This window comes from Bactrocera tryoni, chromosome 3 (genome assembly GCF_016617805.1).
Source record: "Bactrocera tryoni isolate S06 chromosome 3, CSIRO_BtryS06_freeze2, whole genome shotgun sequence".
Classification (NCBI taxonomy): Eukaryota; Metazoa; Arthropoda; class Insecta; order Diptera; family Tephritidae; genus Bactrocera; species Bactrocera tryoni.
The window spans coordinates 83668911-83693667 of record NC_052501.1 but is presented as its reverse complement, the minus strand read 5'-3'; the positions used below and the strand labels follow the sequence as shown (position 1 = coordinate 83693667).

The following is a 24757-nucleotide window of genomic DNA, read 5'->3' as shown; positions in this document are numbered from 1 at the left end:
GACTGCTGAAGGGAGCAACAATCGGCGTTGAGGGTTTCTCGTTGCCAGCTTTGTAATTAATCTAGCCAAATATGTTTGCAGTCGTAGGTAGGGACAAATATTATATAAAGGCTTATGTGGCGCCTAAATCGTTGATAAGTGCTTGACAGCGCTCCGCTTTGTCTGCTTGGCTGAATTATAAAGTTCATGGCGGCATGTCGGTTCGTTTGATGCAGAAATACACACGAAGGTTCTGTAGTGGATAATGTTAGAGAAACTACTCTCGGAGACGTTGGTTCAGTTTTCGTGGCTATACATAAGACAATGTTAAAGCTTCGGCAGTCGTTACGACTTGGAAAGCTTTCTGATAGAAGTTTTCGAATATTTAAGTGTGAGTTAAAAGTTATTAATGTCAAGCAGCTCACGAACTCCAGTCTTCGACCAAGTATACCTCTCTAGAGTTGTGCGCTAGGTTTGGGATCTGTCACGTAAAAAAAACACCTCCAAGGAAGTGGACACAACAGTTTCGGATGAGAGACTCCTCTTTTGATGAGACGGTGAGCTGTACGACGACGGCTAGTTCATATCGTTCAAATGGATGGAAACGCTCCAGCTCTGAGAATATATCAGTACCTGGCGGTGGACTAAAAGGAAGAGGAAGACCTCAACTCCGTTGGAACGACCGGGCGGAGAAGGAGCCGGCTACACTTGGAATCTCCAATTGGCAACAAACAGCAAAAAGGAAGAACAACTGTTGTAAACTCGGAACCCAGCAAGCGTTGTCTACGCCAATAAAGGAGAAGAGGAAGAAGAATATGAAGTTGCACAGTACAGATAAATGCCAATGCACATCCAAACTTCCTGTCAAGTGGCACGTCTATATCTAAGACTAAATATATTATTCTTAGAAACTTTGACAGTCTCTTCCTATAAGATTTGTGTTATCGCGGTCCTCACCGAAACTACAGCGTTAAAATTAGAATTGAAAAGTGTAGATGAGAGCTCCTTCAAGAACGGTGATCTCAATGTATTTCTGCCAAGGTAACGAGATTAGTATGCGGCGCCAGTATCGATCCAGGCGCTGAATATAAAATTATATGCTAGACCAATTAACGCAGTACATAAGCTTCCTGTAATACAAGTGACAAGTGCTTTCTGAACCATATCTGCGCTCCGAAGACAGTCGGGTCCAAATAACCGGAACCGACCCAGATTTTTATCCGACCAAGGACGGCCAAAACGACATGATTCCTGGAAACTACTTCAGTAATGTTTTCTGCTTCTACTTAGAAGCCATGGCTGCTTTAAAAGCTACCTTTACAAAACTTCGTCACGACTTTGGTCGTTGCTGTCCGACGTATACAGAGTGTATAGAAGTCTCTCAACACGTATTACTCTCTCGTTTTAAAAGTATATGCGGAAAGCTAAAATTTTGGCTGTAGTTTAACGGTGGAAAATTTTAAAGCACTTACATGGGAGTCCTCTGTTAAATGGATAACTGTCAGCGAAGCGTCAGCTCTAATTATGACAAGACTGAGAGGTTTACAGTAGATTAGACAGTGAGTAACACAAGAGAAGATACTTAAATTTCTTCTTCTCTCTCATGAAATAATCTTAGTCCAGTGAGAAGAGATATGAGATGAGAATAGTTAGGTTTAGTGGTTTAAAGTTCCCCATTCCGGCTTCCGACGCTTTCACTTACTATTAAAAAGCTATCGACTCATCCTTAGAAAAGAGGAGGTTGCTGAAAGCATCGTAATATGAACTCTCGAGACCAACCAGATCTAAAAAAGAGAAAAGAGAAAGGGGGAGAGTGGTAAACTAGTGGACTTAATTTCGGTAGTAGTCCCGAGGGAGAGATATAAGTTAGGAGTAAGTTAGGTTTTAATGGATTAAAGTTCCATACTGCGCCTTTCGATGTTTCCTTCTATTATAAGAAAACACCATCAATTCATCTTTAGACAAGAACCGGTTGCTGAAAGCATCGTAATATGAACTCTCGAGAGTTCCGAGAGGAGAGGCAGAGGGGGAGAGAGTAAAATAGTGGACTTTCAAGGAAAAGATATGAGATGGGAATAATGAGTGGATTAATGTTCCACTCTCCGGCGTACGATATATCCTCCTACTATAAGAAAAATCTATGTATTAATCTTCAGACAAAATTGGTTGTGGAAGGTATCATAAGTTGAACTCTCGAGAGCACCGATATATGCATTTTTGGAGTACCACAAATACATGATTTTCTAATAAGAGTGAAAAATGGTCGAAACGCCACTTAGAAATCTTATCAACCCTATTGGATACCCCGTTATAAACTAACGTACTTCAAGCGATAACGTCAAAGCAATGCTCAAGCATGATCGAACTTAATTAATTGCCGCAGATACGGTGTCGCTCGCGACAGATAGCATTTAAACTAGTCTAACACTGAATGAAAAATATTTCTAACTCTGCTGCTGCGCAATGATGGAGCGCGTGTCAGCCCCCAAAGCATGTAAAGTGAAAGAAAAAATGCTTCAAATTAAGGTAATTAATAAAAAATGTTGGAAATGTTGGAAATGTTTGTAAATTGTTGTTTTCACATAACTTTTAATTGGGAATATAATTCAAAGCATAAACTGGCGCACACAGGGTGGTCCAGCACAGCTCGTGGTTTTTATTGTGGTACAGAGGAAACTAGAAATTAACAAAACATTGCATTTAAACAATTCAGTTTGGCGCGCTTATCTAAGATCGCGCTTTGTTTCGGTTTCTCTTTAAGCGACATGATGGAGCGTTTAGGTAGCGCGACAGCGCATGCCGCACGGAGCAAATCAGACTAAATGCATTCGTTTAACAGCGGCGACATTTGCCTTGGCTGCTGTGTTGCATTGGAATGACATGCCGACATGCCAACTGTTGAGGATGTTGCATGCCACATGCATTGCGCTCATGCGCTTTGTGCATATATTTTACTATTGAAGTTTTTGCTGCTTGCTGCATGTTGCATATTTCTCTATTTTTCCACCTAATTGGTGCTTGTAGAAAAATTTACGAAATCTTCCATTTGATCTCGATTTGCCGGAAAAATAAAATAACATATTTCATATAAATTTTTGTTCATTTTTTTTTTAATTCATTTTGCTGCCGTGCGCCTGCGTTTTGTTGGTTTTCAGCCGCCACAAATCAATAAGTTGCTCCCGAGCTGCTCAAATTGAAGCGCTGATGACTTGTCATTGGACAGCTGATGGCAACAGCGGTACAAACGAGGCGCGCATTCGTACATTGCCGGAGACTGTGACATACATGTGTGTATGTGTGTGTGTGCTGTATGCATAAATGCATGTTGGCTGCCTTTCATGACTCCACCATCTGTCAGCGATGCGCCTCTTGCGGCTGTCACAGCGCTTACAAAGTTGTTTGTGTTATTGTTTTTGGACGGCGCATGTAAAAATGAATTAGAAGAAATCAAACTGCCACTGAATGAGTAAATCATTTCATTTTCAACGACAGCTCATGTTGTAATTAACGATTGCTGCGCCGTCGCATTGATAAGTCAGGCAAGCAGTGGCCGTCTCGATCGTTGCGCCGCCGTTAATTGTTGTTATTTGCATTGTAACAGTGTGTAAGTGCACATAATGGAGGGCGCTGGTTACTTAGCTGTAGAATTCTTAGTTTTACACAGCCGTACACTTCACTCCAAAACGCGCGCCCCGCTACATCTACGACTCCCAATTGTCTCGCCTTCGCTTGCATTATTAATTATTGTTGTACACCATTTACTATTCTGTCTTTGAGTATTTGTTCTGCTTATCAGTTACATTTCTTTACTTTGCGCTGACTTCTTGACTTCTGCCCGCTTGTTCATCAACTTGTTCTGAGCTTCGTTCGTCCTAATTGGTTCCAGTAGACTACGCGCAAACTCTGTCTAACTTGAGCGAATGTGTGTGTGTGTGCGCGCAGTGTTAGGCTGGAAATTGTTATGCGTCGATGGTGTGTAAGTCGATTTTGTTATGTCCTAATTGCATTACAATTGACATTTTTCGAGTGCTCATGCGGTGCCCGTTTATTTGAGAACATTTCAATTAGTCGACGATCGCTGTTTATTGATCAGCCGCCAGTTGATTTTAGTTGCTTAAGAGCTTCGCAAAGTGCCTAATTAGCTGCTGGTTCCATGCTTTCCCAATGAGATTTTCTTGAACGAAGTGTGGGAAAATTGAAACAGACTAGCGCCAGCATGCGTCCATCGATCGTTGATCAGTGAAGTTCAGTTGGTCTGAAAGTCTAAAGAACCAGCTTGCGTCCATCGAACGTAGATCAGTTAAGATCAGTTAGTCTGAAAGTCTACAGGCATGCTTTCAGAGTGTGAAAATATGTTGTCTATATATGATCTATTCTACTTTTATTCGAGCTTGTTTAATTTTTTGAGTATAACTTTCACTATCAGTTACGGGAGCTCAAAAAATACAAGGAAGAAGAAACATAGACTCAGCTATATATGTGGTTTTAGCTGACATCCAGATTCTCTTGAGTAAGAGTTTATATCCAGAGCTGCCGCTTCGAACAAACCATAAGAGAATCTTGGGTTTGAACTAACATATTTTATGATGAAGCTTCTCAGTCCATAAAATTCCTGAACACTTCATCTCTTTTCAAGCTGAATACCAAAGCCCCCAGCAAATTCGATATAAAGTTTTATTTTAAATTATTAGAATAGGCTGAATTCGTATGCAGCTCTTTATTCAGCTATCAATCCTTAAAGCTGAATAAATTCTGAATATGAAGATGCTTGAAAAACATAATTAAGAGTTGCATTTAATGCTGTTACAACATTTGTTGACAATATTTGACATTCTGACACTTTATTCAGCTATCAATAGTCTAGGCTAAATAAATACTGAGTACTGATATTCTTGAAAATATAGTTTGAAGTTGCATTTCATACTATTAGAATATTATTAGGCAACATTTGGTATTCAACACTTTATTCAGCTTTCAATCTTTTATGCTGAATAAATGCAGAATATCAAGATGCACAATGTGGAGTTGAATTTTATACTACTGGAGCATTTTTAGGCAATTATTTGGCATTCAGCACTTTATTCAGCTATCAGACGAAGCTGAATAGCTGCTGAGTACCAAGATACTTGAAAAATATAGTGTGAATATGCGTTTTAGATTTTTTGAATATTTTTGGACAACATTTTGAAACTCAGCGCTTTATTCAGCTATCAATGCTCTAAGCTGAATAAATGTTGATTAACAAAATGCTTACAAAATATTGTTTGAATATGCATTTTAAACTATTCGAACCCTTTTAGCCAAAATTTTGGCATTCAGCACTTTATTCAGCTATCAATCCTCAAAGCTGCATAAGTGGTGAATATCAAAAAGCATAGTTAAAATATTTTTAGACAACATATTTGGCATTCAGCACTTTATTCAGCTCTCAATTCTCTTGAGCTGATTTGCATGTTAAATTTATCGCTTATCAACACCATAAATAACAGCACACAAAATTTGCTTTAAAAGCGTGCCATTATTCAGCTCGAAATTTCTTGATTACGAACAAGTACAATTTCATTTTATTTATGTGTAATTACTTTAAAATTTTCTGTATTATTTCCAACCAGCATTTCTTTGACTTTCTTCACAGTATTTCACTTGGGAAAGTCTCTTCTTACTAACTACTTTAATATTTGCTTGGAAGCTTTCTAACCTAAAATGTAATTAAGAAGATTTTAAATCATTCTACAACCACTTAAACGCATACACTCATACACTACAGCATGGAGAAAGACAAAACTTTCCTTCTCGTAAATCCAAATATTTGCTGACACTCTGCAGATTTGTCTCCGGCAAGCGTCCACACTGCCATGTGGGCAGAGATATTTCAGTGGCACTCAATTTTATATGAAATTCAGCTATTGTTTGTGTACGTGTGCAAACTTGCAAACACACGCAGACACACACAGAGACTTGTACATTTCTCGAAACTAGTGGCTGGAAGTAAAACTTTCAATTTAGTACGCTCTTACCGGCTTTGAAGCCATGGGCTGCTAAAACCTGGTTAGGAAAAGTGGCCAAGAAAATGAAATGGACTAAAGCGGCGAAAACACACACGTATGCTGATCATGTGTGTGTGTGTATGTGTAGGCAAATGTCATATGCAAGCATATTTATGTACTGTGGCGTTCGCTTATCGTAGGCCTTAGCCAAATTCTAGGTTGGTACATGCTGACAGAGCGCCAGAGCGAAGCGGTGTGCGGCGAGTGCAGCGAAAGCGGGCGTAGATTAAAAGCGAGTCAAAAAGCGAAAGACAAATAAGCAGTAAGCGGGCGGGGTAGCGGGTTGCGGCGAAAAATGTGCAGCTGGTTAGCATGCTCGGTCGTAAAGTGTCTATGTGCCTGTACACAAATTTTAGTTAACTTCAAATTAAAGCCGAACGCATAGACGCAGCTAAACTTTTTGGCTGCATTTCTGCAATTCGTCTTTGCATGTAGACTTTAGCACATCAACACACGCATACATACTTGCATATTCTGCCACTTAGCAATTGAATTTGAATAGAATTCTTTGCCGTCTTTCGCTCGAATTGCTTACGCATTTTCACATGACCACTTCGAGAACCCTGTTAGCTAAGCAAATTTATTTTTCTCACCTACTTTTAGGCAACTAACGAATCAAAGCTCGTATACTAACTATTTACATAGAATTGTCCTTGTTGTTCTGTGTCCTAGTCGCATGAGAAAATTGAAAATTTTCTCATAAAATGTGTAAATAAAGTGAGGAGAAGACAAGGTGAATGCAAGCATTTTTCGAAAATTGCTTACAATGCTGACAACGCAAGACAATTTACAATATATTCATGTAGATAAGCGTGTAAGCATACATGCAGTTGGCTTAGGTACACATGTGTGTGTAGGTACACATGTGTAAATATTGCAACGCACTTTGTGCGAAACTAAAACCACATAAAATCAAGCATACATTGAAATAAATGTCATGAAAAGGAGGACCTGCCGAAAATCAAAGGTGCAAAGTTGGCTGGTGAACACCTTACCATGTGTTAGTGACTAGTTAGGAAAAAGTTCATTCAGGTCGAAGTTTGTAATACAATTTTTTAAATATCTTATCCTTGAAGAAAGTATGCGGAATATATGTTAGGAAGGGCTTCGGGTGTAACCGAACATTTTATACACGGTTATTGAAGAGAGGTTCTTTATGAATTTCACTAAAATTTCGTAGATATGGATCACGCTTTCACATGAAAGCTTTTTAAGCTCAAGTTAGATTAGATTAGGTTAGATGGCTGATCAAAGATCGCACATGGACTGTTACATGCAGTGCTATGTGAAGCCATAGAAAAGAAGAACTCTTGTGTTCGGGTTTACAGATTGGCAAAATGCATAGTAGCCAATACAAATTTGCAAAGGCGCTGAATTTCAACTTCCGCGTTCCTAAGTGTTGAAGTTTTGGCATCCCAAACCCGGGACAGTTAAGAAGAAAGTGTTGATTTGTGTTGTGCAAACGGTGTCTGGTAAGATTCCCAACCTTATAGTATATACCCACAACTAGAGAAAGGCAAGTCTTACCGACGGCCACAAGATCACTAGATCTCCACCGATCAACCCTTGGCCAAAAGGATTTTGCGACTGCTCAAATACCGATGGTGGCCCAGCACTGGTCAAGCCTCCGCGAAGCCCTGCTATCCAGTAGTAGAACCCAAGAGGTTACAGCAGAACCGACCCGCCTCCATTCTACCAATTTCGGTTCTAGGGTGCCTTTTTTTGCTAGCTCATCAGCTTTACAATTACCTGCGATTCCGCTATGGCCCGGCATCCATACCAGTTTTATCACAAAGACGATCGATGTTATTGATAGCAACGTTAGGCACCTAGACCAATCCTGAACGCACTGTAAAAGAGTTCAAGGCTAGTATCGCCACTCAGCTGTCTGAGTGAATGGTCACTTCTCTAAAGAAGGCCGCAATCTGGAGCAGTAAATCTACTACTCCCTTGATGGCTGTAACCACAACTTGGAAGACACTGCAATAGTCAGGAAGTCTGCAGTTGGAGTTGATAGAGAGCTCCCGACAGTAAACCCCTTCACTTAACTTCTCCCAAGCTCTGACCCATCCGTAAAGAAGCACACTGTCCTCTCCTCTAGCGGCTTCTTCCTACCCACAACTCCCTCGTCGGTATATGGGCAAAGATATTTTCACTAGAGCTTTGAGACAAAAAGCCTTAAAGAAAATTGTAGCTAGCACAAGAAAATCTTTCAGATCTATTTTGAAATGGAAAAAGCTTTTGGATTTAAGCTACTTAATAAACGCTTGGTTCAGAAAGACATTTGTATTTCATACATCGTAGAGCTTATACAAGTTTTAATATCACCTTTCATCTCAACCACTTACTGCTCACATTTTCCGATAAAAGCTTTTAAACTGCGGGCTCAAGTCAAAAACCTTTATTTACATTTTGCGAGGCCTACACTTTTGTTTACATTTAGCCAAGTCCAGAACCATTGTTTACATTTAGCCGAGTTAGCAACCGTTGTTTATATTTGGGGTCTCTGGACCATTGTCCTTATTGTTTTTACAGTCCCGAAGTCAATGACGCCTTTGTTTAAATTTTATTGGGTCAATAAAACTTTTGTCTACATTTAGTAGAGTCGATAACCTTTGTTTTCATTTGGAGTCACTGATCCTTTTATTTTAATTGTTTGAGGTCAGTAACCCTTTTCTTTACATTATGAGGTCATTGACTTTTTTGTTTACATTTTGCCGAGGTCAAGGATTGTTTGGTTAACATTTTTGGGGTCAATGACCCTTTTATTTACATTTAGCTAAGTCAACAACCTTTCTTCACAAGTGTGGCCACTGGCCCTATTGTCAACATTTTTTACAGTTCCAGAAGTCCATGTTCTCACTAGAACCGACAGTAAGAGAGACATAGGAATCAGCAGTGAAATAAGTAAGTGAATATTGTCGGCCAAACGTGAAGAGTCCTAATCCCATTAGCTGAAACCTCATAGAAACGATACAAAGTAAAATTTGAAGATTTATGTTTATACCAGTATAATCAAAAGTGCAGGCCAAATGGAAAGATTGAGGAGTTATCTGCGAGTTGATTTCCTCTTATGAAAACAATGCTATGGTTTTCGTTACGATTTCTTTTCACTATTTGAGTTTATGGGTCTCTACTGCTTTTGCTGGAGACATGTTAGCCAAACATCATCATAACCGGTTTGGCTGATCCCTAACTTATTCCTCTGTCTACTTTCCTGCTTCATTTTGCGCTGTTTTCCTCGACACGACCACTTTTTCCAAATTTTCTGTTGCTATCCCACCCAATTGCAGCTTTACAGCAACTGTGACTCAAAATGGCTGCTGGCCTTACAGCAAGCACTTGAGAAAAATAAACCGCACTCACTTATTCATGTGATCAAATTGCAGTTCCGACAGTTTATTGAAGCAGTGACCCAGACAAAACCAACACATGTACGCCCTTAACAATACACACACACGCACCCAGACCTTGCTGTAAATTTGTATTTTTTCGTATTTTTCACTTGACCATCAGGTGTACGCTCGGGGCCCTAAGCTCGTTTTTGCCTTGTCTACGTTTGGCATTGTCAAAATGTTAACATTTGAAAATGTCACAACAACAACACGAACTTTATTACCAAAATATTAGCAGCAACAACGTAGTCTGGTATGAGCAGCACGTGCCACAAACAAACGACAACACACACAAGCGAAGAAACAAAAGACTGGCACCGACAATTGCAGCCGGGAAGTGGGTCAATTTGCAGCAGCAACAACAGCAGTGAGCAACTGAAAATGACATAAATATGTCAAATTGCACCGGTGGCATGCATGCATGCGTGTGTGTGCATGTGTGTGGCCACATTTTTCTCAACTATCAACAGCTGACTGGTGATGTGCCAAGTCACCTTTAAATTTGTTGCTGGCAAATTTTTGTCGGTTTTCCTGCATTTCGGCCATGGCGTATACGTAACCACCGCCTGAGATGCGTCTGCAGCAACTGCCGTTATTTCGAATTTTATTCAATTGCATGCATTATGTTTACCGACATATATTTATGCATGCGTGTGTGCTGTGTGCACATTTCGGCCATTTTGTCGCATGACTATTTGCCAAGTGTGTGAGGAGCAAATTTCGAATTTCAGGTGCAGCAAACAACTCGACGTGGGCGCTGTAAATTCACTTTATTAGTCGTAAACTTGCATAGTGTCAGGCGTAAATTGTTGCTGCCACTTGCAGTTGCAAGCGCATTGTTGTGCATAATAAATACACATACATGCATGCATATGAATTTGTGCGTAGAAAGGCTATGTGTTCAGCTATTATCCTTAGCCGCTTAGGCAAGTATGAGCGCTTTCGAAGTGGAGCATTGTTATTTACTTTATACTAATAAATGTATATATATATGACTTGGAGCATGAATTTCCTATGATTTACATACCTACATACACACATTCTAAATGGTCTGCATTTATGAATGCTCAGCATCTTATTCAATCAACTCGTTCTTCGCCGACCCAGCTCTTCATTTGCCTTCCTTTATGCCAGCGCCGTTGTTATTGCATAATAAGTGCATTTCCATGCAGACAGCCCAGAACTTGCTAAACTTTCACTCTGCTGCTATTCACCTTATTTTCTCGCTTTACGCCCATTACCCTTATTTACTTAGCTGGCAAGTGCTTACGTTCGATTTTCTATGCTACAAATTTGCTACTTGCATTTGCGCTTCACTGGCCGCCATTATTATTACTATTATTATCGTCGAATATGCTTATGACTTCACATATAAGACATAAGTATGGTACACACAAGTATAATACTTCATTTCGTAGAAACTGTAGCAGAGCATAGCTTTGGGTCTACATAAATTTAAGAATTTAGTACAATTTTGAAGGTTTTAGTAACATTCTCTGTTTCGGCTATAAAATAATATGTTTTATGGTTATAACCCTTTGGAAATGTACCAGTGGTCTGTTTTCTTCGCTATTTGGTGCCAGGTGTAGCCAGGTTCTTCTCCACCTGAGCTGAAGTGGGTTCATCCATTTGGATGGCATGACCTAATCTCTTAATTAGCTGAACTATATCAATGTCGCCTTATATGTCTTACAGCTCATCGTTCCATTGATTCCGGTACCCTTTGTAGGACCAATAGGACCATAAATCTTCGACAAAACTTTTCTTTCGAATACTCTTAAGGCCAATAGGTGATATCATTGTCCATTGAAGGATTTGTAGAGTTTTAATTGCCTACTCAGTCCGAAGAGGCACCTATTGGCAAGAGTAATTCTGCGTTGGATTTTGAGGCTGAAGTTGTTGTTGGTGTTAATGCTGGTTCCGAAATAGACGAAATTATCTGCGACTTCGAAGTTATGACTGTCAACAGTGTCTGAAACCTCCCTTGATATTGAACGGCTCGGAGAGGTCCTTACCGATCCTAATTGAGCTTTTGATGTTGCTGAACGTCAGCTTACCGTTTTGGCTTTGTGGGTATACCAAGTTCAGGTATAGCGGCGTAGAGACAGGCTTACCCCACAGCAAATGCCCATTTTTGTTGATTGGATAGAGCACACTTAGCTTCCAATAGTCAGGCACGCTTTCATCCGACCAAGTCTCGCAAAGAAGATTATGCATGCACCTTGCACCGTCGTCATCGATTGAAGATTCGGGTTCGCTATCTCCAGAATTCATACTTTCACTGCGTTCTGAACGGCTGGAGAAGTGCTCTCTACATAACATCAGTATGCTCTGATCATAAGCCAGTAGATCACCACTTTAGGTTGTACAAGAGTATGCTCCGGTGTTGTAAGCTTCCATTAGTCACCGCATCTTTTCGTAGAATTTTCGAGTATTACCCCTATCGGCCAGCTTCTCAAACTCTTCATACTCACGCAACTTTTTGACAGCCAATGAGGTAAAGTTATGTTTCTGGGTAAGCAGTTACAGTTGTAGGACTATACCCAATTCCTACTTTTGCGTCCTCTCCACGCATTCTGGAAACGTGAGTAACCCTTGTGAAGGATGCGGTAGTCAACCCGTGCGAGACCAGGGCTCACGGCTAAAAAAGAGAAAGCTTCGGTGGAACCACTTTGACATATTCGGTTAGATGGTTTATTGAAGTCTAATTGCAGCGTCTGTTCGGCTGCGAGCGGGCGTCGGCTTTGAAACAAGCAGCAAGCTATATAAATGTGTATAAAGCTATATACTACTCGCCTAGCGAGGTTTTGCTCTGGCTTTGGGACTCGTAGAAACTACTACCAAAAAAAAGGAAAAAAAAGCCTAGGATTACACCATATCGGAACTAAAGCAAAGCCATCCGACAATGCAGATAAATCCAGAGAATAGATATTCCAGACACTAACTGTGCTTAATGGTTTTGATTTCGAAATTTTCAACTTGAGAAGTCGGGCGGATATATGGATCATAGACGCATCATCAAACATTTCGTTATTAGTTAGTGAAGACGTATAGATATTATTGATGAATTCATAAAAATAGCTTGTACAAGACCAAAGGTTGGTCCGTTTCGAGCTTAGAATAAAATTGCTTCTGATCTTGCATCTTTCATAGTACATATGTAAGTATCTACATCTGGTATCGAAAAAGACTTCAAAGACTTGGCATCTTAAGTGTGACACGATTAAATATAGACTAGCCCTCAACTCCACTGAAATTCAACTAACCATATTCAACTGTAGTATTTAAAGTCCCCCAACAACAAGGTGCTGTGTAAACACCTACTTCTGTTAGCTTTTCAATTTATGCAAGCTTTCTTAAGCGCTGGCTGCTACCAACAATTCTACGCTGGCATTTCAATCTAAAGAAACTTATTACGTGCAACAAAACCGCGTTGATGAGTCGATGAAATGATTTATTAGAAGTTGTGCACACACACAAAACGGCCATGACAAACTGCACCACAAATAACCTGTGGCCTATACGCCGCGGTAGACAGGCCCACTGATTGCGTCGCGAGGTGTGACGTGCTGCGCGGAGCCGCCGACAAGTTGTGCATAGCAGTGATGAGTAGCTGTTTTGAGTTGAAGTGCTCAAGTGCTGAAGTTATGTGCATTATGGGCATGTGTTGCAAGTTATGTGCAGTTGGGCGGCGTGTTGCATGTGGCAAGCAGCACAAGCGAAGTTTAATGCGTGGCACAAGTTGAAGCGCCCACTCAGATTTGCATGACAGAAGACAGCAATTTGTAGCCATTTTCAATAGGATGCTAGAGTTGCAAGCAAGTGTGGCATGTGCAGGCAGTGTGTGCCCCTACTTTGATTACTGTGTTGCCTCGTTTGTTGTATAATTGAATACTGAAATGGGATTTCATTAAAGCGGCTTTTCTTGTGCACCAGCAACTACTTCCTTCTCTCTTTTACGGGCACTGTGCTCTTCGACGCAAAGCGCAAAGCTTTTAAAGTGTGATTGCATTTGCCTTACTGAGTTAAGGTAACGCTTTTGTATATTGTATTTGTATAATGCCACACATACCGATGCTTAATATTTGTTAACACATCACAACTCACCACATTCCCAATAGATATTACCTCTGTATCTCGGCCCTCGTCCCTCACATTCTTCTTTACCCGCAAAGTGTGCATCTTGCCAGCAAATTTTCGCAAATAATGAGAATTCAATTAAATTCTCCATGCACTTTTTTCATGCAACTGTTGCATGCAACTTTAACTCACTGTTGCTAAATTCTTTTGGGACTAACTGCTTGGGAAAATGATAAATTTTCATAAAATATGCACTTATCTGACATATTTTAGCTTACTTCGATTGACTAACGCTCCCTCTGCGGCATGCAGGTTGCATGTGAGCATACGAGTATACCATAAGTTAGCCGAGGTGTTGAAATTAATTTTATTTTCTCTATCAGCAAATATTTTTCGACCACGTTTGTTTCGTAATGATTATAAATTATTGTGCAGGGATTTACATAGCCATCATTGCTGTAAGTTTATCGTAATGTTGCAGATGCATATTGCTGACCTTAAGTTCGTGCCACACAATTTGTTATAATAATTTGTAATAGTTTTTGCATACTAATTTTACTACTAAACATTTGAGTTATTAAGAAGTTCATATTTAGACCTTCTGAGCTATTTTATAACGTGCCACAGATATTAGAATGTAATATAATACTCTTTTAGGTTACTCGTTAGCATTACGGTTGACGAGCTTTAAAACTGGTATAAACTGGTAAAAACTTGCGTTAATGTTAAATGGTTTCATATTTCGCCTTCCTATCTCAAATCGCCATGATTTGATGACCATGGAAGTATACTGTTAGCGAGATAAGTCTTCTATATTCTTTTAACTCCAACTTATTATCTTCACTAAAGGAGAACAAAGGGTTGGTGAGAGCTGATTTGGTAACGTTAGGTTAGTATAGGTTAATAGGTCTATCTTCCATATTACTTTACTCAGGAAAAGTAATTTAGTTGATCACATGCGTTCTAATCAAAACCAGAAGGACCTCGCAGTCGCACAGGATTTGATCGTTGGCCATCTCCTGATAAGCCAATGGAGATCCAACTCAGTCTCATTCCGATGAGAGTGGATCAAGAGGGCCCCTCTGGCTAGCTCATCGACTTTGCAGCGATTCCGCTGTGATCAGGCATTCAAACAAGCCTGATGATGAAGTAGCTTGATGTTATTTCCAGTGAGAAAAGACACCATGACTAGCTTTCAGTGCACAGTTGGCGTTCTCAACCCTAGTATTGTCGCCCTGCTGTCGGAATGAATGCTCACTTCCCCGAAAGAGACTGCACTTCGTAGTAGTACGTCTATCGCCAACTTGATAGCAGCCATTTCGGCCTAAAATCGCCACAGTGATCCGGTAGCCCCAAGTCCATAGTCCATATCTTGCAATTGAAGGAGGAGAGAATATTTGCTTGTTCTTGTTCGGGCCACTTAATTTCTCAGCTTTTCTGAACCTTGGAGCACATTGCACAGCAATACAACTACCGGCAATGTCCACGGGTGCTATGTTTCAAATGGCATTAAGTGGCACCAGTAATAAGGCGTAGTCCGTAGTGCACCGGAGAATCGAATGAGAGCCGCTATTTGGACACACTCAAGCTTTTTGTCAAGTATAGCTTTCTCGAGCGTCCTCCACCGGACAAACACATCATAGAACATGAAAGGCTTGATTACGGTGTGGTAGAACCAGAAGACTATCTTTAGTGAGAGTACCCACCTTTTTCCTATAGCTCCTCAACAGCAATATAAAGCAACCGATGCCGTACAAAGTCGAGCAGCGCAAAGAAGGAGTTATCTAAACTTACACCATCCACACCAACTTAATGATGACGGGAGCGGAACATACTCCGAGGCCGGGGGCAGCTTTGGCATAAACCCATCAGCCATTTTTTGACCTCTGAACACTCAGGTGACAGAATATCATGACCTCCAGTTCAAAGTTCAAACCGATCCATCTAATAGTCCAAGTTATGTCAGTGTCCAGCCAATTGTCAAAAAACCGTAGGAGTCTAAAAAAGAGGGCATGAAGGCCGTAGGTTATTTAGTGTTAGTGAAACGAAAATAACCCTGTGTCGACGGGTTTCGAAGGGAATATAGAATATATTTGAAGAACTCCCCGTCTGTTAATGGTTGGTGCTAGAATACACTGACTCAAAATTTGTTAGGAAAGGTGAAGATCGAACATTTTTTTAACCAGTTTATGAGATAAATATGGAGCGTTACGCCAGTTGAATTACATTCTCTGGTTTATTTAAATACAATACATTTTATTCCAAAATCGAGTTACAAAACAGTTTCACAAAATACATTTAATAAAGTTGATTTGTTATTAATGACAATATTTTTTTCATATTTTTTCATAGTCCCAATCATAGCTGTTAAAACCATTTACTCTGAAGTAACCATCTTTACTCTTTGAAGTGCCTTCTTGACTTGTGGAGCACGTTTTGAGGCCAACTTGCTACTTACCTCCGTCGCCGCAAAATATCACCGCCGACGTCGACGCTTTATTTTAGGTGGTTCTATGAACCTAACGCGTGTAGGGCGTTTTATAAAGATCCTTCTGCCACCAGAGTCTGCTTGATTTGCCCATGAGCCGGGAGAGTTGTCAGACGCGGCATATTCGCGTGAACGCATTCTAGAATCCATAATTTAGTTGGAACACATACATTTTTTATATTATTCTTCTATAAACCCACCCGAGTAAACTCGAGCTACGAATGACACCGATTGCTGCTTGCTTCTCATAGAGCATGACCAAGCAAATGCAGAAGAGTAGTACGATGAAGAGAATAATGAGTATGCCAAAGGCGCCAATGTGAAAACCATGCTGTAAGCAAGTTTAACTAATAAAATATTGAATGTAACATACTAGAATTTTACCAGAGAGCACTCGATGCACTCGTACATTTCACGTGAAATGCCCAAACTGGCGAAACGCAGATCTTCACAGCGTGGAAACTGCTCAAACAGCGGTGCAACTTGGCTCATTAGCTCTCGTGCTAGCAACTCACTAATATTTTCGATCTTTTCTTGCAGCAGATTTTCGAGCGTATGACAGAAATCGGACAACTCCTGCGCCTCACGCAACACGCGCTTAATGAGTCGTGTTAGATTGTTGCCCGGTAAATGGGTGCGCAGATTCCCAGACTGCTGCGTCAGCTTCAATATGCTTGCGGCAATGTTGCGTTTGAAGAGTTGTTCAAAAATGTAATCTCTAATCGTGTGCAAGTTGCAAGCGAGCATTTTATGCTGCGTATTACTGTGCTCCGGGTTGGACTCGGCGATGTTGTAGTTGTACAACGTATTGTATAATTCATACCAGTTTTCCAAGTTCAGCTCCTGCCGTGCAACTTCAAACATGGCGCCAGATCGGTAGATCTGTTCGAAGAAAGGCAATTGCTGGTTGAGCTCTTGAGTCCATTGTTGTGTTTCTGGCTTGTTATTGTAGTAGTATATATGGCTACAAAAATCTTTTATCGCATAGCTAGTGAGTGAGAGTCTTAGCTTATCTTGGGCGTGTCCAATAGAACGCACTTGATTATGCAAGCTACAGTAATGGAATTCGGTTAGATTGCAGAAATTTTCATTTTCATTGCTGAAAATAGGAAAGATTTATATTTGGACTATAGGTAAAGAATATATATCGAACACTCACATCTCTCTGTGGTAATTGTAATAGACAACGCCATGCAGAAAGTGCCAGATAGCAAACAAGCAGAGCAATATCAAGCTAACAGAAATAGTGATAATGATGCTGAAAAATATGCGAAAGAAGAAGCTCTAATAAAAAGCTAAGTACTAAATGTAGAGAGAATCAATCGAACTTCGGGCAGCCTTTTCTTCAGCTTGCCAGATTCACCTACCTCATCAACAAATACCTGGTAACGGTGCGATTCCTTGAACCAATTACAAAGTCTCCAAGGTATACGAAGAGTAAGGCAAGTATTAGAGTAGCTACTATGCTATAGACGGCTTCCAGGTGACTCAAGTTGGGTGACAAAAAGAAATCTGGGTTTGTGCTCGTCCCATGATGAAGACGTGCAAGTTGTGCGAGCTTTTTCTCATCGAGTGCGGTGTACTCGAGCGCTAAGTATAAAACGGAAATTTAACTTGGGGCGGAAATATTAGGTATCTATGGTACTCACTCTTCCTGGTCACGGTTGCATTCAGGTCTTTTCCGAGTATGTCAAACTCAGTGTACATATTAGTTGTTAGGTTTTCACGCATATCGTTCAGAGTTGAAGCGAAGAAGACTAATTCCATGAGTTTCACCAAAGTGTTATTGATGTTCAGGAGCTGGAAGAGAAATGAAATAATTGGTAATACTGGTACACAAATAATCGAGTTTAAGGAAAACTGATTAGTTTATTATAATTTGATCTAAATCTAGAGGTTTCTTATATGATAAGATTCGATTAAGTTCGACCAAGTTGAATAAGGGAAGTTAGGAATTGCTGTAATCATTTCAAATATCTTGAAAAGGGTTTATTTTAGATTTCAATGTGGTCCAATGGTTCCAGACATTTTTGATGAAGTTAAAGTTATGTTATCTTAAATTGAACTAAATGTGGTAAAGTGGCGAACAAACCAAGGGAAAAATTTGGAAAATAGCTATTCGAAAAATGATCGCTCTTTGGTTGGCAATGTGAGATCATCGAGTGTTTTTCTTCATGAAAATTCTTCTACTCAAAATTCTGTGTTTTCGAGGGTCTGAAATATAATAATAGACTTCGAGAGCAATATTTTTTCATTACCATCACAATCTGTTGTTCATTTGCCTCAAATTCGTTGAATAGCAGCGTAGAATAATCATTGAAATTTACGTACTGCAAATCCAATAATGCTGTGGTGTTACGATAGAAGAAACGGGTATCTAGAGAAAAGAAAGGAGAGCAGTTGTAAAATTATAATACTTAGAATAAAAGAGGTCGGTTCTCTGAAGACAGTCGAAGAAATCTTACGCTAAAGTAACACATCTGAGTTCGCAGTTAGCGGAAGGAGCTGTGCTAAGTGGTAGATACGTTCCAATGCTAACCTACTGCAGGCTCTCTTTTAAGTATTATATAAGTTTAGGCAAGTGAGGAATGTTCCGATTTTGATCAAGTATCCTATGGCTAGCCAAAAAACATCAGAAGGCGAGCTAAAGGGAGAAGGCGAATTATTCCTCAACAGGGTTGTGCGCTGGGTTTGGAGCCCGCTACACCGCCAATGAAAGGATCTAAACAGCCTCGGATGAGAGATCTTGCTTTGATGCGACTTCGAACTGTGTGGGCAATTGTGAAGTAAAGTTCTCTTGCGACGAAGAAAAACCAAAGTCTTTATAAGTCACTCATTATTCCCGTCCTGCAATATGGTGCAGAAGCGTGGACGATGACAACATCTGATGAGTCGACGTTATGAATTTTCGAGAGAGAGGTTTTGCGAAAGATTTATAGTGCTTTCCGTAATGGCAACGGCGAGTATCGCATTTGATGGAATGATGAGCTCTACGAGATATACGGGGGCATTGACATAGTTCAGCGAATTAAGAGACAGCGGCTACACTGGCTAGATCATGTTGTCCGAATGGATGAAAAATCTCCAGCTCTGAAAGTATTTGGTGTAGTATCCGCCGGGGGAAGCAGAGGACGAGGAAAACCTCCACTACGTAGGAAAGACCATGTTGAAAAAGACTTGACAATACTTGGAATCTCAAATTGGCGTCAAACAGCGAAAAGGAGCAACGACTGGCGTGTTATTGCAATCTCGGCTATAACCACGTAAGGCAGTAAAGAAGAAGAAGATACCTCAGTGGTTTGTCGACTTCACAAAACAAGATAGTAATGACAAACAGTTTGTGGTTTAAAGTAAGAACAAACTATTTTCTAAAAATCCAGTTTCTAAAAACCTTCACTCACGATCACTTAGCTGCATGACGTCCGCTATAAGATTATGAAGCTCCGTCTGCATTTTCTGTATGAGCGGCATCAGATCTATGCTTTTAACGGATAGTTTTCCCAAAATACTGCGTTCCCCCTTTTGTATGACTTTCGGAGCAACGATCTCCGCTTGTGCAGCTAAATCTGGTGATGGAGGAAATAAAAAATAATTAAAGTAACTATATATTTAGCATTCGGATAATTATACTTACGCTTCGAGAAGTTCTTCACTTCGTTTCGTATGTGATCTAGATGTTGCGCGGACAATGGCTCGACTTGAAGCGGTGGTATATACTTTTCGAAGAAACCGCTAAGACGCAAGTTTTCAGCATTAGCATCAGTGGTGCCGTTATGTATAGTTTCTGTTGAGCTATAAGACTCAAATGCAAGCCACAGAAAGAAGCTACGCAATAAAAATAATAAAAATAGAAGCTGTCATTTGAACTGAAATTGAAAAGCAGCGAAAAATGGCACATACATATATGGCAAAACCAGGAAGAAGATCGTAATAGAAAGCGCTAAACGCAAGTAACGCTCGAAGAGATTTTCGGCGCGATAAGTCTTCTGATGCACGCACTCGTAAATAAACCAAGTCAGGCTGGGAAAAAGAGTTTTATTTAGACACAATATTAAGAAAACTAAATTCGCTATACACACCCGAGTACAGTCATGATTATGGAGGTGCACAGAAATCCGATTAAAGCGGGAAACTCGCGCAGCTGATTTTGCCAATCCGCATGGAGGAGCAGACGCGCGAAGCTATGACAGTCAAAATATCCTGCGGCATATTGAGAGTGTGTGAGAAGAGTTATTCATTGTGTGATATGCTCACATACATATCCAGTAACTTTTTTAACAAACCTTCCATTAGCTCTCGCGGTATGCGCATGGAGTAAAAAGACGTTGAGGCATTGACAATTTGACCCACGATTTCGGGCAGTGGGCACTGAAAGGCTTCGCTGGTTAAATTCATTGTTTATTTAAGGCGCTCAGTGCGCGGCACTTTCCAAAACTGGTTCTATATTTTACTATTTTCTTAAATTTAACACGATGTTTTTTAAGCTTTTCTATAATAAATAACTTTCAACGCGAAATTTAGTAAAATTGATTTTTTTTACGAAGCAAACAAATTTTTTTCATATTTGAAAAATTGTTTTGACAAATGAAGGTTCGATTTGATATGGAGAATAGGAGAGTTTGAAAATAAATTTCAAAAGTGTTGTCTTTTTACTCTACAGAGACTTCACAAACTTCATGAAGACTTAATGAGAGCGTGAAAAGTTTTTGGTTTGAGTCTTCGGAATAACTAAAGTTTTCGAAAAGGTTTTAAAAACACATAAGCAATTTCACGGCATTTATTTTAGAATATATACCACATACGAGTAAGTACATGTTCAGGTTTAAAACAAGAAAACTTCAAATTTGCTAACCGATCCTTTTATTGTGGTTTAGCAAGCTCAGCCTCGCTGGATTCCTCGGACGTCGTAATATCATCCGGGTTCAAAACAAAAAACTATCAATTTGTTGCTGAATCCATTTTTTTGTTTAAGCAAGCTCAGCCTCGCTGGACTCCTCGGATGTTGTAGCCGTATCACCGCTTACTTTGGCCTCTGCTGCTGGTGTTACACTTGGCGCCGAACTTAAAATCGAATAAATTAAATCTCTGATCTTCGCCGTGCTGGAACGCTGAGCACTTGACGCTTTATTCGCATCGCTAGACGTTGATGGGGACTTAAAGGTGACATGTGCGTTTCTGAGCCGGGCGCCAAATTTATCTCTCCAATTACTTTTCGGCGGACTCGGCTCGTTTACAGGTTCGTTTACGGGTTCATTGTCCGGCGCAGCCTCACTGACTGCCGTTGTGCTGCTGGTAGGCGTTGCAGCGTCATCGGAAGGTGCAGATCTGTTGAGTATGGTTTAAAATACCATTAATATTTGTTGAAAATTTTAAGTCCAAACTTACCTACTGCCGGCACCGCTTTGCGTCGAATAGGGGTATTTGTCGTAGAGGTATGCGAGTAGCATGCAAATGATCAGTATCGGAAAGAGTAGTATGAGTATGCTGAAAGCGCCAATCCAGAAACCGTGCTGTAATAACGGTTAAGTGTATTACTTCAACTAAACTGAGTTAAGTCCACATTTTACCAAACAACTCTCGATGCATTCGTACAGCTGTCGCGGTATACCGACACTTGATAGCTTGAAGTCTCTGCAAGTCGGCATGAAAGCGACATGACTCGTATATAACATCATTTCCAAATCGAAATCCATTAGAAGTTGCCTCATTTCAATATCGAGCAATTCCTTAAACTCCAACTCGAAGTAATCATGTAATATACGCATTTCGCTGAGACTCTTCCGCAAGAGAGTGCTCAAATTTACCGCCGGCATTTGTGCGACAAGGCGTTCCGCATGCTTGGATAGTGCATCCACATTTCCAACTATATGCTTCGCAATCAACGTTTCGAAGACGTGCGTTCTCATTAGATGCAAGTTGCAGGCCAGCATTTTCTCATTATACGCTGTTTCATTGTCCAGGGTTGCCTCGGCCACGGTGGGTATGTGCGTGCTTAGCTGCTCACAAGCCGCATACCAATTTTCCATATTCATCTCTTGTTTCACAACATTAAACATGTCGCCCGAATTGAAGACAGTTCCGCTGAAATCTGCATACTGCAGCATTTGCAGTATATTCGAAATGCCCGCGACGCTGGGTAAGGCCACACGTAGTGCCTCGAAAACACGCTGATTTTGTAGTTGCATAGCTTTGTATGTCTCTGCATCGGGGCCAAAAGCGCTCTCAGCGAGTAGACTGAGTATTTTATTTTGAGAGTCACAATACGATTTGGAGCTCAAACCGCAAGTGTTGTCGAGTGTGGTGCTTTTAAGAGAAATTAAATAGGTTAGTACTTTCTTCTTTTGCCTTATCAGCGAGTTGCTTACGTATCTTGCCTGAAATTGAAAAACGATGCGCCCAGAAAGAAGCTCAGGCTCGCTATCAGACAGAGTATAATGGATGTAATACAGATGAAAATGACGATACTGCAATGAAATTAGTAGATTAGGTAGATTAAGTGAGAATTGCACCGCGATCTTGTGCCCTTTACATGAAATTAGTAAGAGGATTAATTTTGTTAACCCGTGGTGGTATTAGGAATGTATGAGACCGATTTTGAAGTCTTCGTTTTTTTTAAGAATAATAATTTCTCGAAGGTTTGTCAGCTTAGTATTTCTCAGTATTAACATCGAACAATCTTACTCACCTCACTAGAATATATTTTCGCTTCTTGAAACGCATGAAGACCGCATGATACATAGCATAACAGAGTTGCATCCAGCACAGGACAGATATCTGTAAAATTATTATAATAAAATTGCTATATCTATAGATACGGAAGAAATTGGATTTGGCAAGCTTTCATCAGAGCTTTCACCACTTTTGTTATCCTCACCATTATAGCGATGATTAGAAAAAACAATTGGTATGAATATATATCATTTGGTAAGTGGATCATAACATCTCGTGGTACTTCCGAACGAAGTTTCTTCACTGCTTTGATAATTTCCAAATAATTGGCATTCATTTCATTTACTGAAATACGTGCACAAAATATGAAAACTGATTCGTGTTTTAACGAAAACATTAATTCACCTTTTTCCGCCCACATATTCGTGAAAACTGATCTGTAATAACTGTGTAAGTCCTTTAGGCTTTGCGCGAAAGCTTGCGACAAACTTGGCAACTCCATTGACATTTCAACGATGTCTTCTATGTTGGATAATACACGTTCGATATTGAGTAGCTGAGAGGCGAGAAGACCGTATCAAGAAAAGAGAATAGAGAGAAGAGAGAGAGAGAGAGAAAGTAAGCATTGCGTTGAAAGGTAATGATTTATAGAGGCTTGTACTCTCCTGAAATGTCAGACTGTTTAAGACAGAAGTTTATATTTACCGTAACAACTTTGTGTTCATCCCCGTTGAGCTCATTGCGAACAAGATTCATATAAGTTGGGTCCGAGATGTTGTTCAAAAGCAAAAATGTTGTAGTATTCCGATGGAAAAATTTCGTGACTGCAAGTATTTATAATAGTACAAGTATATTTGACCTTTATTCCTCGAACTTACGGTCTGTTAACTGCATAATATCTGCTAGAAGGGTCTGCATATCCTTGCGCATGTCCTTTAAGATAGGGTGAATAGCTAAGCTTTTCGAGTAGATGTCCATAAGCATACTACCAGCGGGGTTCTTTACTATTTCCGGCGCTGAAGAGTTGAGGTTGGATATCATTTCTGAAATTAATGTTCAGACCAAAATTTGAGACTGCGTTTGTATTGCTTTGGAGCTACTTACCGTCAGCCAACTTCTTCATGAACTCTTGCACGACTTCGATATTTTCCGTAGATATATGATCGATGACATCTAAAGTCTGATCGTACAGCATTTTTACCATATTAACATTGCTATCTGGTTCGCGATAACTTCTTGTCGGATGGTTTTGATAGGAGGTATAAGTAAACCATATAAAGAAGCTAACCTCAAAATGAGAGATTATGAAACAAATTCAGTATGCTAAAGCACAAAGAACACTCACCTGTAAAGTATTTTCAGTAAAAATAGTAGAGTCGACAGTATGTAGCGCCATGAAGGCACAGGCGCTCTTTCAAAGCGTCGTTTTCTCTTTGGCCGAAATTGAAAGATGCACCAGATTAGACACAAAACTGGCAGTAGCGCTGTATAAATGAGAATCCCAATCAACCAAGGAAACTCTGCCACATAATCACGCCAATCATTGTCAAGCAGTTTGTAGCCCAAGCCTGTGCAGTTAATGTATTCTGTAAATGGATACGATTCAGACAACAAAGCTTTGAATTCAGTCACTTCTTGAATACATGCCTTGTGTGAGACTTCTTGGCAGGCTTAATGCTTCTTTGGTCGCAAAAGCCTGTATGATGGCCTGTATCGAGAAGGGCAGTCCACAGATGTCCACGCTGGTGTAAGGCACAACTGGCAATGTTTTGAATTCGGATAATTTCATTATTGACGACTGGATATTTGCACACAATTTGGACACTTCGGTATTAAAATGGTTTGTGGAATAAGATTATTCAAAAAAGAGTTTGGATTTACGTAACGTTTCTTTCAAAAAACCATACAATTTTCAAAACACAAGCAAATTTTTTAGGGAAATGAAAGTTCATAGTAGAAAACATTTGAAGTATTTGACGGTTCGATATGAAAGGAATACATAAATGACATGTGCGGCAATAAGAAATACTGTGGTTATCGTAAATATTGGAACACTGAATTTCGATCTTCCTCCAACCCTGTTTAAGACTTAAAGTTTT

At 40.0% G+C, this 24757-nt stretch overlaps 2 protein-coding genes across 5 annotated transcripts; both read right to left on the bottom strand.

Moving 5' to 3' along the window:
- Positions 1–15863: 15863 nt before the first annotated feature.
- Positions 15864–20478, bottom strand: LOC120771855. 3 transcript variants are annotated; one of them, XM_040100102.1, is made up of 12 exons: positions 20273–20478; positions 20069–20189; positions 19890–20009; positions 19624–19814; positions 19391–19555; positions 18248–18366; positions 17639–17789; positions 17357–17579; positions 17149–17247; positions 16374–17088; positions 16190–16320; positions 15864–16128 (listed from the first exon to the last, which is right to left on the bottom strand). In XM_040100102.1, exons 1-12 carry the CDS (start codon positions 20382–20384, stop codon positions 15978–15980), a joined length of 2298 nt encoding a protein of 765 aa, XP_039956036.1. In that variant the 5' UTR covers positions 20385–20478; the 3' UTR covers positions 15864–15977. The 3 variants fall into 3 exon arrangements, with proteins under 3 accessions (XP_039956036.1, XP_039956038.1, XP_039956037.1); XM_040100104.1 differs by having other exon boundaries at positions 20248–20352; XM_040100103.1 differs by lacking the exon at positions 17149–17247.
- A 288-nt stretch (positions 20479–20766) lies between these two features.
- On the bottom strand, positions 20767–24573 carry LOC120771838. Of its 2 annotated transcripts, none has more exons than XM_040100080.1 (12): positions 24306–24447; positions 24004–24244; positions 23763–23941; positions 23537–23701; positions 23364–23482; positions 23064–23214; positions 22864–23003; positions 22675–22763; positions 22355–22453; positions 21557–22292; positions 21375–21499; positions 20767–21314 (listed from the first exon to the last, which is right to left on the bottom strand). In XM_040100080.1, the coding sequence occupies exons 1-12, from the start codon at positions 24445–24447 to the stop codon at positions 20957–20959; spliced, it is 2544 nt and encodes an 847-aa protein (XP_039956014.1). In that variant the 3' UTR covers positions 20767–20956. The 2 variants fall into 2 exon arrangements, with proteins under 2 accessions (XP_039956014.1, XP_039956015.1); XM_040100081.1 differs by having other exon boundaries at positions 21149–21314; positions 21379–21499; positions 24306–24573.
- Positions 24574–24757: the final 184 nt, after the last annotated feature.

Coding starts and splice junctions, on each gene's coding strand:
- LOC120771855 (XM_040100102.1), bottom strand. CDS start 20,384: ATGAATTTAACCAGCGAAGCCTTTCAGTGCCCACTGCCCGAAATCGTG. Junction 18,367..19,390: donor CGTCATGCAGCTAAGTGATC/GTGAGTGAAGGT, acceptor TCTTTTCTCTAG/ATACCCGTTTCTTCTATCGT. Junction 17,580..17,638: donor TGCAACCGTGACCAGGAAGA/GTGAGTACCATA, acceptor TTTTATACTTAG/CGCTCGAGTACACCGCACTC.
- LOC120771838 (XM_040100080.1), bottom strand. CDS start 24,447: ATGAAATTATCCGAATTCAAAACATTGCCAGTTGTGCCTTACACCAGC. Junction 24,245..24,305: donor GCCAAGAAGTCTCACACAAG/GCATGTATTCAA, acceptor ATCCATTTACAG/AATACATTAACTGCACAGGC. Junction 21,500..21,556: donor AATGCATCGAGAGTTGTTTG/GTAAAATGTGGA, acceptor CCGTTATTACAG/CACGGTTTCTGGATTGGCGC.